This window comes from Physcomitrium patens, chromosome 1 (genome assembly GCF_059467195.1).
Source record: "Physcomitrium patens ecotype Gransden chromosome 1, ASM5946719v1, whole genome shotgun sequence".
NCBI classification, from domain to species: Eukaryota; Viridiplantae; Streptophyta; class Bryopsida; order Funariales; family Funariaceae; genus Physcomitrium; species Physcomitrium patens.
Window position 1 is genome coordinate 18,714,573 of NC_143410.1, and position 18,151 is coordinate 18,732,723.

General features: G+C 37.9%; 2 protein-coding genes across 2 annotated transcripts; one reads left to right on the top strand and one right to left on the bottom strand.

Annotated features, from left to right (window-relative positions):
• Positions 1-156: 156 nt before the first annotated feature.
• Positions 157-3,943, bottom strand: LOC112283519 (protein TRIGALACTOSYLDIACYLGLYCEROL 4, chloroplastic). Its single transcript, XM_024522288.3, has 6 exons — positions 3,834-3,943; positions 3,100-3,437; positions 2,247-2,577; positions 1,733-2,099; positions 1,080-1,399; positions 157-701 (listed from the first exon to the last, which is right to left on the bottom strand). Exons 2-6 carry the CDS (start codon positions 3,357-3,359, stop codon positions 504-506), a joined length of 1,476 nt encoding a protein of 491 aa, XP_024378056.1. The 5' UTR covers positions 3,360-3,437; positions 3,834-3,943; the 3' UTR covers positions 157-503.
• A 12-nt stretch (positions 3,944-3,955) lies between these two features.
• On the top strand, positions 3,956-6,764 carry LOC112283515 (transcription termination factor MTERF4, chloroplastic). Its single transcript, XM_024522277.3, has one exon. It carries the CDS (start codon positions 4,584-4,586, stop codon positions 6,258-6,260), a length of 1,677 nt encoding a protein of 558 aa, XP_024378045.1. The 5' UTR covers positions 3,956-4,583; the 3' UTR covers positions 6,261-6,764.
• Positions 6,765-18,151: the final 11,387 nt, after the last annotated feature.

Sequence of the window (18,151 nt, forward strand, 5' to 3'; positions counted from 1 at the left end):
AAAAAAAAACAAACAAACAAACAAACAAAACAAAACAAAACAAAACAAAAAAACAAAACAAAAAACAAAAAAGAAAACATTGTACACTTCACAATTAAATTCAGATTCTTCATGATGCACCAGCAAAAGCTAAAATCAACCAAAATTAGAAGAAAATTATATGCTGGGTGTTCGCAAAGGCCCGTCAGACTGTAAATAGCAAATTTGAAGCGTTGTACAAGTGGTGACTCAGAGTATAGCCTAGGTCTAAAACCAGTGGTTTCAAAGGTGCCGCAGCATGGCTCTTAGCCCTCTGACTTTTGAGACTGAAGCCATCAAATCCAGCCGTGTAACTCAGCATAATTCAAACACTACTTTTAAGTTGCAAAATGCCTCATACTCTTTTCTACGTAAACAAATCAAATAAGATCATCCTTAGTCTACATCAGAGAGTTACGTTGTTTCTACTTCAGCAGAAGAGAGAAAGAAGGGAGATAAAAGGTTTCAGATCAAAGTTTTCCTTGCTATCTTTCAAGTACTCGAAACTCAGCCATGCCTTCACGCCTGGATGGGGAATACCACACACAAAGCTTCGAAGCACCACTGGCTTCAAGAGGGTAATCAAGGCCACATATAATCTCTTGTACATACGGTTGCTGATTAAGATTCAAAGGATTAAAAGACACACGAGAATGAACGCGTGCACGTAGGGGCCCGATCACCTGTGCCACGGAAGAAGGTTCGGGTCAGTTAATTAGTCAAGTTTGAATAATTTCTCTGTAGCTCTGTTCAGACAAAGCGCTTTTTGAACAGTTTTGGTCAACTTCCTCAAATCTGAACAATCAGAAGCCGGAGTCGGAACTTGTGACCCTTCAATATCCTTTAGAAACTATCCATATATGGCTTTTCTAGATTCAAGAAAAGCTGCGGCAGACTTCAATAAATTTAACTGCAACCACTCTCATAGCAAACGAAGTACTGCTGGTTCTTGTCGTATTACACAAGGCACATGGGGAGAATAAATGACTAAGGCTGTGCTTTTCAACGTACAAGGACATAATCATTAAAGTAAACCCTCTGACCAGCAGCACAAAGAGTACCTGCTGTTGAAGTTCCAAAGCCAGAGTAGGGTGCCCACGCTCGTCACCAATGTCTCCAGACTCTCCATTCGAAGATGGACTCACGTCTTGCATCTTATGCAACTTCAATGCAGAAACTGCCCCTATGTCAAGCCGTATACCCATCTTTGTGAAGTCCCAAAAATTTCTTTTAAATCGACCAAACTGTGCGTTTAAGCCTACTGATGCAAACAGGTCTGCAGAGTGGCGGCGTCCTATCGGTGGGGAATTATCGGCACCAGTAGGATCTAAAGATTGAGTTATACCATACAATGGATCCAACCTTGAACTTAAAAGTCCTCCTGAATGAACAACACGCTGTAATTCAGTACAAAACTTATACAAGGTAAAAAAAACATTGGATCATCAATGGCAATTCATAATTCGAAAGTTATTTTGAGCATAACCAAATTGTTAGATGAAATGTTTGATTTTGCGAGGAAGTACGTTCTTATATGACACCCGATACTCGTCAGTCCTTAACAATCTCATACGTTCAATTGTCGACTTTAGAATACAATTGAAATGTAAATCACAATTAAAAGAACACAAGCCATAATATATCTACGCACCAAGACATAAGCATCCATTTATGTCTGACCAGAACAATATGATTCTCAAGATCATATACTTACCCAGAACACCTGAAAGGGAAATGCAGGGCCGAGCATCAAAAAGACTGTACGATTTTTGTGAAATAATGCTCTCTAGATCAGCTTTCCAGAGGTTCAAGGACTTCTCCACCGATGCAGCAGCTTGGAGGCGTAATCCTGGGAGAGCTTTTACTGGAGGTTCTCCAGCATTTACTTCCGGTCGGGTGCCACCGCACTCAAGAGGAGATCCAGCACTATGATGAACGCCAAGCCGGTACCGAAAGCCCCCTGGAGCCCCCAGCGAGGCAAAATCAAACGAAACCGTGTGCGGCACATCCCAGTAGCGTGATTCACGATCGACATAGCGCTCGTGGTAAGCTGCTTCCGCAACAATTTTTTGTTGATCCAACTGCAAAAGAGAGCAATGCAGTGGGAACATACGACAAAAATTGAAGTCTTACGTGTGTTATAACAACAAAGAAAGTAATATTGAACAACTTCTTGCTACTCTAGGTGGACAAAAAACAATTCACACAACATGAGTAGGTGTATAGACCTTGTGGCGCAACGAAACGCGACCCCTCCAGGGAGGTCGAGTCTGTTCTCCAGTAGATTGTTGATCAGCAAACGCTTGACAAGAAAGACTATCCAACTCTGAGGTGGTACTGAGGGTGGTTCTCGATCCCAGCTGGAGCCTTGACCGAAAGCAAAGGGCGTACAAAGAGTTGTCCAAAAAGCGATGTGCACTTTCCACAAGATTTCTGGAGGTATGCTGCGCTGCTGAATCGCTACCTGTACGACTACTACTACTACTACTACTTTCGCCAGTGGAGCACTTTCTCCTAAACAGTCGCTGTGGCCGAACCCGACCTGTTAATGTAGCCCACCTGCATAATCTCACGATAAATTAATACAAGTTGAGGACATGTGCATCTGAACACAGGCATGACAACATCATTTTAAAAACTGAAACAAGCTCATTGGCTTCATATTTGTGGGAGTCGCCTGTATCACACACTTTAAAAGATAACGACGCCAATTCTCAGTGGAGAGTAACAAGAACAGCAGCATGTGCAGTAAAGTATACTACTAATGTTAAGGATTTCCTTCTTGGCCAACAAAATTTAGCATTGGTCAAGGCAATCAACACTAACTGTCCTGAAAGCAGCCTGTGTGCAGGTCACATGCATATTCTAATCCGAATGTAGGAAAGACGTTTTCATTGAACTTGTAAACAGAGAGTAGAGACAGAAGCTTAGCTAGTTTACAAGTATCAATGAATATTGTCACAACTTTCATGTAAGAACAGGCAATGCCCTGATTCTCCATGCAACTGGAGCTGTTCCCAGAAATGAAATCACTCGATTGAAAGGCAAAAAATTGCATGGCGCCCAGAAGCATAGGCTCACCAGTTTTCACCTCCAGCGCTCCCCAGCACACGATCAAGAACTAAGCCACCCTTGTTGTCCGCATCCACGACATAAGAGGGTGTGCAAGGAATACCTAGAAATCGCTGCAACATGAGCAGCTGCTGAGACCTTGAGAGGCGAGTTCCGGTCACAATTCCTAAGGGCGGAGGCTCCGCAGGCAGCCCGTGTGATATTCCATCAATTGATCTTGACGAACTTACTGACTCATTCCAAAATTGCGATGAGAGTACTGGCTTCATTTTCAACCTAGTCGGCAGTAACTCTCCTTCTCGCAATTTAAAGGCAGAGGTGGCACATTACTTGGATAATTACGGTGCCTGCCAACAGATTGTAATTCTAGAATTCACCAATTCCGCCTCGTAAAACCTAATTGTTAATGATTGCCAATGAAGTGCGGATATGATAATCTGCTTGAACATAAAAATCCTAGAAACCTACAAAGTGAATCAATTTTACGACAATTCAAGACTGCAGGGTTTCACTGGAAGTCAAGAAACTGATGCTCGAAATAACAAAAATCAAATAAAAAATAGGTCGAAAAGAAATGATTAATTGAGAAAATACGTCCCACAGCGCCTACATTGACAAGAAAAAAGAGGACCCAATTGCTAACAATCTCAACTACACCACCAGTTGAGACCCGTCGTCACCCAAAAGAGCGGCGGCTTCAAAACCAGTCCCCGGAGTCTCCATTTCACTAACACAATACTGACCAGATTTTGAGGGATAATCAGCAGCACATAAATGGCCCTCGCCGATGAGTTTCCTTAGCAATGTGATTGCTCATGACAAGAGGCAGACGTGCGATGTGGGTTGCGGTCCCACCATTCCAAAATCCGACCTTCTTCTATCATTCTTTGCAGTATACTCATCCACGAACCAATGATAAACGGAAGGTATTCGTCATATGTTTCTTGAGGCTTCGCGGTAGAGCGCCTTCTCGATCAGATTTTCATCCATGTTTTCGGATATGGCTGCTACCGAGCCTGCTCGCCTATCGAGCCATGCCCTCCTTGGTTCAAAGAGATCATCAATTTTTTGAGATTTCCTTCCTGGGCGACTGCCAAGGCTGGGGATGCGGTTGTATTCTGTGGGTTGGTTTTGCGAGAGAGCCGATTCTGAAGTTTGTGACACGAAATTTTTCATATTATGCTAAAAGTTGGAAGAATTTCACGGAAAGAAGTATGTGCTTAGATTCCCATCAGAAGGAAGTGATTGTTTGAGAGGTTTCATTTCTTTAGTTGCCGCTACTTAATGAGAAGTTCGGAGGATGCAAGAGGAAGCCTGGTGGGCTTATTTGTAGAGATGCATTAGAGATGCTCAGTTTAGAATGAGCTCTGGAAGAAGTTTTTGGGATGATTTTCGAAATTGAATTCTTTGGAAGCTTGAGCAGTTTCAATGAAACCAATACGAATTGATGAGAAAGTAATTATTTGGAGTGATAGGAAATAGGATTTTCTGTGATGGCCACAGGGAAAATGGAGATGGTGGCGACTGCTAGCTACGCTCCAGTTTCAACTTTCGCGCAGTTCTTTTCGCTTGAGAGCTTCAAATTTCCATATTCAGCTACCGTTGTTGCTAAAAGCCCCTCATCCAGGAAATTTTGCACCCACGCGTTAAGACACAAATCCAGGGGTTTAGGGTTTCAGGGGAGGAACGCGAGTTGTGAATTTGTAGGAGCAGAGTTCAATTCTGAATTATTGAGCTCTCATTGGTCAAACAGATATATTTCCTGTAATTCCTCAATCACGAGAATTGCTGCATTGCGACAAGGTCACTTTGCGGAGCCGATTGTGACAGTAGGGGAAGTAGAGAAACATGAAAAGCAGCTGACGGAGGAGGAAGCTGTGACCGAGTATCTCGAGTCCGTCGGAATTGATCCGAGTAGCTTCGACGAACTCTATCTGCAGCTTCAGCTTCCTGCTTCTTTGGATATTGTGCGTGAGCGGGTCATGTTTCTGCAGAAGATTGGACTCACGGTGGAGGACATAAATGATTATCCTATCATGTTGGGATACAGTGTGAAGAGAAACTTCATCCCTGTGCTCACTTATCTTGAATCCCTGGGGGTGACGTCGAATTCACTTCCGATTCTCGTGCGTAAGTATCCGCAAATTCTTCACACTAGTGTAGTAATCGACTTGCAACCGCATGTCGAGTACCTGGAAGGGTTGGGCATACAGCGAGCTGACATAGGTAGCGTCCTCACGCATTATCCTGAAATTTTTGGGTTCAAAATTGAAGGAACTATAAGCACGTCAACTGCGTACCTTGTAATGCTTGGCGTGAACCCTCGAAAAATGGGCTCTATTTTGACAGAAATGCCCCAGATTTTAGGTATGCGTGTTGGCAATAATATCAAAAGGAAAGTAGACTTTCTTAAGAGGTTTGGACTCACTAGCTCCGACATTGCAAAGATGATTGAAACTCGTCCGCAGTTTTTAGGGCTATCTTTAGAAGATCAAATGCAACCTGTTTTGAATAACCTCGTAGAAATAGGAGTAACACAGGATACAGTAGGCCGTGTGATAATGCAGTTCCCAGACATCTTAGGTCTCGACGTGAAACTGAAACTGGCTGAGAGACTGACATGGCTAACCTCGGAAGTAGGAATAAGTGCGGATTCCTTGGGAGAAGTCATTGCCAAGCTTCCTCAAATTCTCATCATCAACACGACCAAGGCCAACGAGAGAGTTGAATTTTTGAGACAGGCCGGATTCTCATCTGACGTTGGCTCAATGGTGACAAACTGTCCGCAACTGCTTGCAGCTAGCATTGATAAGAGTCTCGAGCCCAATTTGGCTTATTTAGTAGGGAAGATGAGAAGAAAGCTTGAAGAAGTAGTCGAGTTTCCAGCTTACTTGCTGTACAACTTGGAGGAAACTATTCAACCACGGCATGAGGAAATCACCAAGAGGAGCATGGAATGCAGCTTGGCCTGGATGTTGAACTGTACTGATGATGTGTTTCAGCAACGGATAACCTTAGAGTATGCCGAGCAAAGTACCCAGGACGAGGAACCGGACATCCCATACGTCGTTGCACGTCGAGCAAAGCTAACTGATGAAACCTCAGTGCAACTGCCTGTGGATAGTTCGGAGGATGCCAAGAACAAGAAATCTCCAGGATGGGATCATTGAAGAAGACGAAGAACAAGAGGAAGAATTACATCTCTCTTTTGTTGTCACTCGGAGAATGTGGCTGATAGACGATGCCTAGGATGACTCTGCACCAGTAACTTTTGAAACAGAATTCTCTTCGAGGTATTCCATCTCCACTTGAGGACTTCGTTGTTCATGGTGTAGCATCCGGGGAGAAATTTGAAAGCCCACAGCCAAGATCCTTCTTTTCCATTATAAACTGGTAGTCTGCTACTATACCTTGGTTATTGCCTCTAATTCCTCTTCAGACATGATGGTTTCTTTTGCATTGTAGTTTAGCTGAGCTTTTATCGTGGGGTTTCAACCAGCTACCATGGAACTATGTGTGATTCTCCCCTTAGGTGGATAGGGTCTGGAATATCACTTATGCATTGCTTTTTGTTTAGGTTTATGACTTGACTCATGTCGACTTATTGTTCGATCTGGTGGTGGACTTCAGTACATCAATTTTGCACACGCTCCATGTGTGTTGTGACCTCTCTATACAGTTGTGCACTATTTGAAGATGTGAAGGATTGGGTTCTGAAAACTGGTGCATTGGATTATGTCTCTGAAGTTTCGTTTGAAAGAATTGCTTCTTTGTGTAACTTGGGAAGCTTGTAGTGTGCACATTTCACCTTTATGTGCTCCACTTGACAGGAGATTCTGAACATTATGTAATGCCAGTAGGTCGATCCGTGTATGCGTGTTTGGAGTCATGTGTATGCTTGTTTGAAGTCATGTACTAATTGCATAAGAAAGTTATGCTTCTTGTATTCGATCGTCAATTAATGTCTAAAATATTTTCTACATGAAGTCCAGTTTAGATTAAACTATTAGTTTAAATGAACATTATTACCGTTTGAACTTGTGGTAAATTATGTGATCAGGGATTAAAAAAAATCCTGTACTCAAAAGGAATTTACACTTGGCAAACTTATTATTTCTTATGTAAGTCCACTCACTATAGAGATTTAAAACAAAACAAAAGAAATAGAGCTATTACATCTTTTTTCTAGTTATAAAAATAAATGTGAAATTCGGTAGTTTCAATTTGGTTAATTTAGAGTTTTTATTTTATAATAATTATTTATATGCATAAGAAAATAAAAATAAAATATTGATATTTTTTTAATCTATTGATGTATACAATTATAACTTTTAATTATTCATATTGTTTAGTTATATAGCTATTTAGAAATAAATATATACAGTTAAAACAAAACAAATTTTTTTTTTAGAATAATATTTTAAAATTCATTTAAAAATAAAAATAAAATACTTAGGATATTAGATGAAAAGATATATAAGATAGTATAATTAAATAGATTTTTTGAAGATGTTCTTAAAATAACATAAGTAATTATCTAAATTAGATATATATACATTATCATGGACATGAATCTCGAAGAAAGAAAATCCTCAATACATTCTTGTATCACTGTAAGGAACTAAAAAATCATTTAAAGATGATATAATATTGAACTAGAATGGCTATTGCCAAAAACAAGAAGATTAGAGAGTCTTGAAACAAGACTAAGGTCTAAAAAGGCATTGACAAGAGTGAAAAAGGTTTCATTCTTGCTTCCATATATACTCTTAACTAGAAGCTATGTGGCAATGTCTTATAGGACCTCCAAAACGTGTTGACTTTGCAAGACACGTATCTTAACTTGCAAGCAAGTTTTTTATATGTGCACTATATAGTTAGCTTATTCTACAAGCTATTCATACATGATTAACTTGTAGACAAAGTTTTTAACCTATCAATCAACTATAAATACATATAAAGTCAAAGTAGTATTTATAAAGCTTCTAAGAAGCTTTTCTAAAAGGTATTATAAAATTAACCTACTTTTACTTACTTCTATTTAATTATATAAGTATTTATTAGAGTATCTATATATATTCGTGACATTATCTTTCCTTCTAGGGACGAGTTCCAGGAGGAGCGGTCTTCATATGTTGAAAAAAACTAAGATTCGGCAAATTATATTTGCCACATACTCTGATCTTTGTTCCCTTTGAAGATAGTTGAGAGGTCCTCTTAACCATCGATAGTATCCCATACCAAGGCAAAAATACCACCCTATTATTTGGTCATTATTGAGGCCTTCATAACTTCTTTCAAATAAAACATTTGAAACACCGTCAAGAATTATTCCTACCTCTAATAAAATCACCAAACATTGAGAGTTTCTTCCAAGGTTGTGATATGAAACACGTTATATATCGCCATCTATTTGAGGAAGGACATGTCATTCTTGAATTTCTTCATCTCGATTTCATCATCTTCAAGATTGTGACAATTGTAATGTCTGATTTAATAAGTCCACCAATGAAGACTCTTCAGTTGAATCTGCTGGTTCTTGGTTCTCCATCTCTTTAAAGTCACAAATATATAGAAACTACTAAGAAGGAAAGAAAGTAGAGTATTATCTTCCTTTGATCTTATTTCATTTATAGCAAAGATTTGTTATTCTTTATCTTGATTTTGATGGATGTCATCGATGAAAAGCTTCAATTCTCTTTGTTGTATTTGTAAGATTCTTTGTTGGCTCCTATGTGCATTCACTAATATCATATCCATATCAATAAACAAGATATTCCAACCTATTTTGGTGTCGCCTTAAATCTAAGACTTCTTCCACCTCGAACTTTTGATTATTATCCACTTCTATAGGAAGAACTGGCATTTGTTTTTTTTCCAAGATATTTACTATCTTATATGGCTCAAAAAGAGACATGTGAAATATAGAGTGAATCTTCATAGATTTCAATAGATATAATCGATAAGTAACAGGATTGACTTATTTACTAATAAGAAAATACTCAAGCGTACAATAATTCAACATATCACAAGGACAAATAGTCTTAACATTGCGACAAAGTAATCATATCTTATCACTTACGTTGAATTGTGGTCATTCCTTGCAATAGGCATCTGCATTAATTTTTTGTCATTCTTGAGCTCCTTTCAACTGTGCCTTTATTGTTACATGTGGCTCTAATAAATAATTTTTCAAATCTACTGGCTTAAGATTATCAACTTTTGAAAAGTCAAAAATATCAAGTTGTGGATGATAACCATGATTGGCAAAGAAACGTATTTTTTGAGTAGAAGAATGTACCAAATTATTATATGCAAACTTTACTAATGATAAAAGAATTATCCAATCATCTTGATGACAGTTGATAGTTCACTTCAAGTATTGCTATAAATCTTGATTTACCTATTTTGTTTGCCTATCAATTTGAAGATGAAAAGCCGAAGAGAGCTTTATATCCACCTTTAAAATCTTGAAAAGGATTCTCCAAAATCTTAATATAATTGAATCCCCCCATCTAATATAATATCTTTAGGTAATCTGTGATAGCGATAAATATTGTTAAAAAAAAACTTAGCTATTTTTTTTTTACCTATGATAAATTTTGTATATAGTACAAAATGTGCCATTTTGGTAAAATGATCTACTACCACAAATATAGAATCATACAAACTTGAGACTGGAAGATCCATGAAAAAATCCATAGAAAAAAAAGACTATAGTTGCTTTAGAATAGGTAATAGCTGAAGTAGTCTATAAGGTTGATAGCAAGGAGTTTTTGATCTTGAACAAATATCATATGATTGTACAAAGTCTTTGACTGCCTTCTATATTTGAAGCCACCAAAAATCTCTCAATATTAGCTTCTAAATCTTATTGTATTCAAAATATTTGGTTGCTAGAAAGTTATGATGAGTTTGAAGCACACGTAAACATGCCTCATCTTCTAGAATATATAATCGTCCCTCAAAATAGAATAGATTGTTCTTCAACTCAAACTTGGAAATATCATAAGACTTAAAAGAATTATTCTTCATATCATGAATAAGAGGATTAGAAGACATATTTGATAAAATTTGCTTAACAAATGTTGAATCAATAGTCAATGTTGATTTTATTGCTTAAAGGTGAAAATATTTCAACTTCAAGAGAATTATTCTTTATTGATCAAAAGATACATCTCTTTCTTTTGGTAGAAGATAAGAATGTCTAAAAAGGGCATCCAACAAACCTTGTTGTTTTTTGAGTCAATAAGTGATTTTGAAATTAAATCTTGATAAGGACATGCTTCAATAAACTTGGTTACAATTTAAAATACATATTGACATGAAATACTCAAGGTTCTTGTGATTTATATACACGATGATTGGAGTCAAGGTGCCTTTTAAATAATGATGCCATTCTTGAAATAAATCCACAATTGTAAGGAATTTATTTTTATAGATTTCAAAATTAATCTTGACTGCTGAAAATTTTCAAGAATAAAAAGCTATTGAATGGAGTTTTCCATCTACTCCCATTTGTGATAATACTACACCGAAGACAAAGTTTGATGTATCTGTTTTGATAAAAAAAAATACCTTAGAAAAATCAATATGATATAAAATTGGTACAGAAATAAACTCCTTTTTTAAAGCATGGAACGATGCTTTAACTTCTTTACTCCACTTAAATTTGTCTTAATAAGTCAAATGTGTAAGTAGCACTAAAACTTGAGAAAAATTCTTCATGAAGATTTAATAATAATTGTTAGGGACATAGTCCTTAGAACCTTCTAGAGACAAGTTTCTAGAACCTTCTAGAAGTAAATCTTTGGAACCTTCTAGAAGCTTCCTAGTTAATAGAAGTTGCTTGAGAAGCTTCCTAAATAGGAGTATATATTGGAATCGAGGCTGAAGAGTTCTTCAGTCTCGACAACACATCTCTTGGAGCTCTAGCTCACCTCTCTGGTGTTGTTCTTGTATTCATCTGATTAATCTAGTTCTTGTCAATTCTTCTTGAATTTCTTGTTAGATCTCGAGTCTGTATTTCTGTGTCTATGACAGTTTGTTGAGACTGCACTCACCTCAAACATCAGAGTTAGTTTCTTCTTCATTAGAGTGCAGTCTACTCCTCTGCTTCGAAGTGTACTAGCATTTTAGAGGTTGCGGATTACCCTCCTTTAAATTGATACTTCTTTTATTATAATATTGGAATCTTATTCTTCTTAGAGAGAGTGGATTACTCCTTTTCTTGAAGCTCTTAAGGTATTTTAGAGGTTGCGGAGTACCCTCATCTAAACCAATATTATCTTTTTGTAGAGTTATTTTTGTCCTTCTCTTAGAATGGCTGGAGGCCAAGACATTAGTATGATGGAAAGTTCGGAGTCCAAGTTGGATGCTATCATGAATGCCCTCGCTACATTATCACAAAGAACTGTAGAGATTGAAGGAGTCGTGGCAAGGCTTCATAATGATCGAGCATCTGGGATGGCACAATCTAGGTTGCACCAGCCTCAAACTTCTACACTTGGAGAAGCAATTTTACCTCAGGTTTGACAAGCATCGCTGGTTCTACAACATAAGGAGTCCCGAGTTAGCCTTCCGGACAAGTTTGATGGTACGCATTCCAAGTTTCGAGGATTCGTCAATCAAATCAGGTTGATAATAGTTTTGTAACCCGAACGCTATCCAATGGAGGAGTCACATGTTGGGCTTATTAGAACCTTACTTACAGGGCAAGCTCTATCATGGTTTGTTCCTTTGTTTGAGAAACGATCATCCATACTAAACATTTTTGAAACCTTTTTGGAGGCATTTGCGGAAGCATTTGGTGAACATGACAAGGTTCGATGGGCTACAACAAAGATTTGATCACTACGACAAGGGATGTGCTCTACATCAGTCTATGCATCGAACTTCATGCAATTAGCATGCGACATCAATTGGGATGAAGAAGCATTGATGAATCAATTCTATTGGATTTTAAGGGATGATGTGAAGGATTTGCTGTTAATTCTTCCTGATCCATAAATGCTCAACGAAGCTATTAGCCAAGCTGTGAAGTGCGATAATCGCCTATTCCAATGTCACCAAGACCAATGTTCAAGACAACATATGGTTTGCCACGTCCCAACTATGTCGGCAAGCAGTGTGAATTCACATTCAGAGCTAGAAGACATGCAAATTGATACGGTACGTGTCAAATCTCTTATCTTAGAAGAAAAAAAGCAGTGTATGGAGGAAGATCTATGCTTGTATTGCGATGAAGAAGGTCACAAAGTTGGAAACTGCCTCAAGAAGCAAAATTGACGTATTGTCAGGACTAGGGGCGCATTTGTTCATGAAAACGAGGATGCCTAACCACAATAAGAATCGTGCAGCTGGACAGTGAAATATCGCAATAACACCTAGGTTCCTTTCTTTCCGCTCAACTTGCCTTTTGCTTTACAATCGTTTTGCTTATTGGCCCTCAAAAACTGAGAATCTTAGCATTATTAGATTCAGGAGTATCTGCTTGTTTCTTAGACGAAGAATTTGTGAAGTGTCATAAGATCCCTTTAGTACAAAAATCCAAACCTGTTCACGTTGAGGTCATAGATGGACGACCTTTATTGTCTGGTAGTGTCACCCATGAATCAGAATCTATAGAAGTGATGTTTAAGGGCCATAGTAGTCATATTATTTTTAATATTATTAGAACTCCATCAAATCCTGTTATTCTTGGTCTTTCTTGGTTGGAAAAGCATAACCCATCCATAGATTGGAGGTTGCGGAAGATGACCTTTCCCACAAAACCACCCAAGAGCAAGCCTAGTAGAAAACCCCGAATAGATAAATCCTTATTCATTGGAGCAAGAGCGTTTATAAGATTGTCTAAGGAAGGCACACCGTTTGTCATTTATGTGGCTCCAACTACTGGGGAGAAGATCTCGACCACAAGTATACCTAAGCAATATAAGGATTTTAAAGACGTGTTTCAAAAGAAGAATGCCGACATGCTACCGGAACACCGACCATATGATTGCGCCATAGACTTACAGGAAGGAGCACAACCGCCTTTTGGCCCAATCTACAATCTATCGCAGACGGAGTTGGCGAAGTTGCGGAAGAACATCGACGAGAATCTAGCCAAAAACTTCATCCGTCATTCAAAATTGTCAGCTCGAGCACCCATCTTATTTGTGAAGAAGAAAGATGGCTCATTGTGGATGTACATGGACTATCAAGGCCTCAACAACGTAACAAAGAAGAATCGTTATCTATTACCTTTGATTTTTGGTCTCTTAGAACAACTTGGGCGTGCAAGGATCTTTACAAAAATTGATCTAAGGAGAGCTCAAAACCTCGTACGAATCAAAGAAGGAGATGAGTAGAAGACAACATTCCGTACAAGGTATGGCCATTTTGAATATAATGTCATGCCCTTTGGTCTTATCAATGCTCCAACGATCTTTCAACATATGATGAATGACATTTTCCAAGAGCACCTTGATGATTTTGTTATCATCTATTTGGATGATATTTTGATATTCTCCAAAAACGAGGAAGAGCATGAAAAGCACGTTCGTTTGGTCTTGGAGAAACTACACGAGGGAGGATTATATGCCAAGTTGGAGAAGTATTTATTTCACTAAATAGAGATGAAGTTTCTGGGGTTCGTTGCGACTACAGAAGGCTTGAAGATAGACTGTCACGGCCATAATCATGTAAGCTAATAATTACATATACAAATAGATAGAAGTAAATAAAAGTAGGTAAAAGTAAGTTAATTCTATAATATTTATTATGAAAGCTTTTTAGAAGCTTCTTAGACGCTGCTTTGACTTCATAGGTGTCTTTAATTGACTTTTTGGATTAGAAACGTGGTCAACAAGTTGGCCATGTGCCACACATGTTGTTAGCTTGAAGATCAAGCTAACTATGTGGCCCACATGTAGAAAAACTTGCCTTGTAAGTCAAGGCATGTGTCCTACAAAGTCAACACATATTGGAGGTCCTATAGAATGTTGCCACGTAGCCCCTAGTTAGATAGTATATATAGAGACAAGAGTGAAGGCTTCTTCACTCTTGTCAACTCCTTTCTTGCTTCTAGTCTAGTTTCAAGGGTCTCTAGTTTTCTTGTCTTTTGGCAATAGTCATTCCAGTTCCTCTTTCAATATATATACTTGTTTATATATATTTTGTTATGTCTCTTTGAGTAAAGGCTCACTTGCTTGAATTATTTTTTCATCGAGTTCTTGTCCTTGACAGATTGACAAGAGTACACCTACAATATCAGAGCTTTGTCTAATCTTGATTAAGAGTGGATTATCTCTTTTTCTTGATAAGATATAAGCGTATTAGAAGTTGCGGATTACCCTCTTCTAAACTGATATTGTCCTAAGTATTTTCTTTGTCCGCAAGTCCTCTCTTCTATTTGTCTTGAGCGATATTAGACATCTTCTCTCTTCTAAGTGTTATCATGGCAGAACTTCTTGAAATGAAGAGTGCAATGGCACAAATGCAAGAGCAATTGAGGGAGTTAATGCTTGCAATGCATCAACTCAATTTACCACCACAAGGAGCAACAAGATTGGCAGGAAGTGAAGATATAGAAATGGTTGAAGCTACTTCAACATCTGCACCAATCCATGTTCTTTCTCCTATGGTGGAACGCCCTTCAAATGTTAGAGAACCAAGAATTGCCCTACCCGAGAAGCTTGATGGCACCAGATCCAAGTTTCGAGGATTTATCAATCAAGTGCAACTTGTGATTGAACTTCAACCCCAAAGCTATCCAACTCCAAGATCACAAGTTAGATTCATTGGTACGCTTCTTTCAGGTTCGGCACTATCTTGGTTTTCATCTTTTCTTGAACGACAAGATCTAATATTGAATAATCTAGAGGCTTTTTTGGCGGAGTTTCGATCCATGTATGGAGAACATGATGCAATTCGTGTTGCAACCAATAAGATCCATATTTTATGACAAAGCAATCGATTAGTAACATTATATGCTTCACAATTTTGACAACTTGCAAATGATATCAAGTGGGATGATGTTGCACTTATTAGCCAATTTCTCTACGGATTACAATATGAGGTAAAAAAATTAATGCTTAACTTACCTGATCCTCAAACATTGAGTCAAGCAATTGACTTTGCTGTGAAGTGCGACAATCGCCTTTTTGAATTTTGATCTGAGAACCGTACAAGTAGACCTCAACGTTACTATAATTCAATGGCAACACCAACACCTCTTCAACACATACATTCGGAAGTAGAGGATATGCAAATTGATGTAGTACGTTTCAAACCTCTTACTGAGAAAGAAAAGACTCGTCGTCGTCAAGAAGGATTATGTTTATATTGTGGAGAACCAAAGCACACTGCTCAACATTGTCCAAAGAAACGATGCAATCACAAAATGAGGAGTATGGCTCTGAAAGAAGATAATATGTCGGAAAACGAGTTTGTCCAGCTACAATAGGGACCGTGCGGCTGGAACCTTGCACAACTTTTAGTAAAGGTCCTATTCTCTCCTCAGAGCCCTCTCCTTGTTTTACATTAAATGTTATTTTAGGACCTAAACATTACAAAGTCTCTGCCTTGTTAGATTCAGGAGCCTCAGCGTGTTTTTTAGATGAAGAACTTACTAAAAGACATAGCATATCTTTAGTAAAGAAAACTAAACCTGTTCATGTAGAAGTCATAGATGGTCGTCCATTGTCTTCTGGAGATATTACTCACGAAACCCTTCCTATAAAAGTAATAATCAATGGTCATAATAGTTTTGTAGTATTTAATATCATTAGATCTCCCTCTAATCCAGTCATTTTAGGTTTATCGTGGTTAGAAAAATACAACCCTCAAATAGACTGGATTTCCCGAACTCTTACTTTCTCTAAAAGTATAACTAACAGTGTAGGTAAGCAAGTAGAGAGTCATAAGTCCAGTTCAATTAAACCCGTATTTATAGGTGCAAAAGCTTTCTTGCATGCTGCTATGAAAGAATCACCATACATTATTTATGCTACACCCGTTTTTACTGGTGAAAAGACTTCAAGTGGCATTCTAAGCCAATATCAAGAATTTCAAGATGTATTTGAAAAAAAGAATGTGGATACACTCCCGAAACATCGTCCCTATGATTGCTCAATTGACCTTCAAGAAGGAGCACAACCGCCATTCGGACCAATCTATAGTTTATCACAAAATTAGTTGGCTGAACTTAAGGAGTATATTGAAGAAAATCTAGCCAAAAATTTCATACGCCATTCTAAATCTCCGACAAGAGCTCGAATTCTATTTGTGAAGAAAAAAGATGGATCATTGTGGATGTGTGTTGATTATCGAGGACTCAACAAGATTACCATCAAGAACAGGTATCCACTACCTTTAATATCCGGACTTTTTGATCAGCTGAATCAAGCTAAGATCTATACAAAAATAGATCTTCGGGGAGCATACAATCTAGTACGCATCAAAGAAGGAGATGAATGGAAGACTACGTTTCGAACTAGGTATAGACATTTTGAATACAACGTCATGCCTTTTGGACTTACAAATGCACCAGCAGCTTTTCAACATTTAATGAATGATGTTTTTCGAGAGTTTTTGGACGATTTTGTGGTATGTTATCTAGATGACATCTTGATCTATTCTAAGAATCCAAAAGAACATGAACTTCATGTTCGTCATGTGTTACAAAAATTAAGAGATGCATGACTCTATGCCAAGATAGAAAAGTGTGTATTCCACACTACTCAAGTCGATTTCTTAGGTTACATCATTTCAAATGATGGACTTATGATGGATCCTAAGAAAGTTCAAACTATTACAGATTTGAAGATCCCCAAAACGGTAAGAGATTTCCAATGTTTTTTGGGATTTGCCAACTACTATCGGATCTTCATCAAAGACTTCTCTCGAGTTGCAGCTCCATTTACACATTTGACTTGTAAAGACAAACTCCAATGGAATCAAGAAGCGGAAGTTGCTTTTGAATCTTTGAAGACAACGTTAGTTTCTGCACCAATCTTGTATCGTGTTGATTTTTTCAAAGCATTCTTTATAGAAACAGATGCATTGGACTTTGCTCTGGGTGCGATTTTATTACAAATGGGAACAAATGACAAACTTCATCTAGTAGCCTTTCATTCAAGAAAATTCTCAACAGCAGAAATCAATTATGAAATCCACAACAAAGAACTTCTTACAATTATGGATTCTTTTCAAGAATGGCATCATTATCTAGAAGGCGCTTCTAGTCCAGTCACCATGTATACGGATCACAAGAACCTCAAATATTTTATGTCAACACGCGTATTAAATCGTTGCCAAGCTCGTTGGAGCATGTCTTTATCAAGATTCGAGTTCATCATCACTTATCAGCTAGAAAAACAACAAGGTTTATCCGATGCCTTGTCTAAACGTTCTTATCTTGCACCAAAAGAAGGAGATGCAGCTTTTGAGCTACAAAGAATGGTTCTCTTGAAGCCGAAACAATTTTATCCTCGAGCAATAAAATCAACATTGACTGTTGATTTAACTTTCCTTAAGTAAGTCCAGTTCAGTATGTCTTCAGATCCTCTTGTTCATGATATCAAGAACAATTCTTCTAAATCTCATGATCCATCTAAATTTGAATTCAAGAATAACCTACTCTATTTCGAAAGATGCCTATATGTTCCAGAAGGAGAAGTACGTTTATGTGTTCTTCAAGCTTGTCACGACTTCCCAGTAGTAGGACATTTCGGATATAATAAGACTTTGGAACTGATATCTAGGGATTTTTGGTGGCCTCAAATGTGGAAGGCAGTTAAAGATTTTGTACAATCATGTGATATTTGCTCAAGATCGAAAACTCTTCGTCATCGACCTTTTGGACTTCTTCAGCCATTACCCATTCCAGAACAACCATGGTCTTCTGTTTCTATGGACTTCTTCACGGATCTTTGAATCTCAGGTTCTTATGACTCTATATTCGTGATAGTGGATCGTTTTACCAAGATGGCACATTTTGTACCATGTATAAAATCTATCACAGGTGAAGAAATAGCTAAGCTCTTTCTTGACAATATCTATCGCTATCATGGATTAC

What these genes read in the sequence shown, in the direction of transcription:
- LOC112283519 (XM_024522288.3), bottom strand. Translation starts at nt 3,359, where the DNA reads ATGAAGCCAGTACTCTCATCGCAATTTTGGAATGAGTCAGTAAGTTCG. An exon ending in GCGTTTCGTTGCGCCACAAG is followed by an intron (nt 2,100 to 2,246) that starts GTCTATACACCT and finishes TCTCTTTTGCAG; the next exon opens with TTGGATCAACAAAAAATTGT. An exon ending in TTCCCTTTCAGGTGTTCTGG is followed by an intron (nt 1,400 to 1,732) that starts GTAAGTATATGA and finishes TTGTTCATTCAG; the next exon opens with GAGGACTTTTAAGTTCAAGG.
- LOC112283515 (XM_024522277.3), top strand. Translation starts at nt 4,584, where the DNA reads ATGGCCACAGGGAAAATGGAGATGGTGGCGACTGCTAGCTACGCTCCA.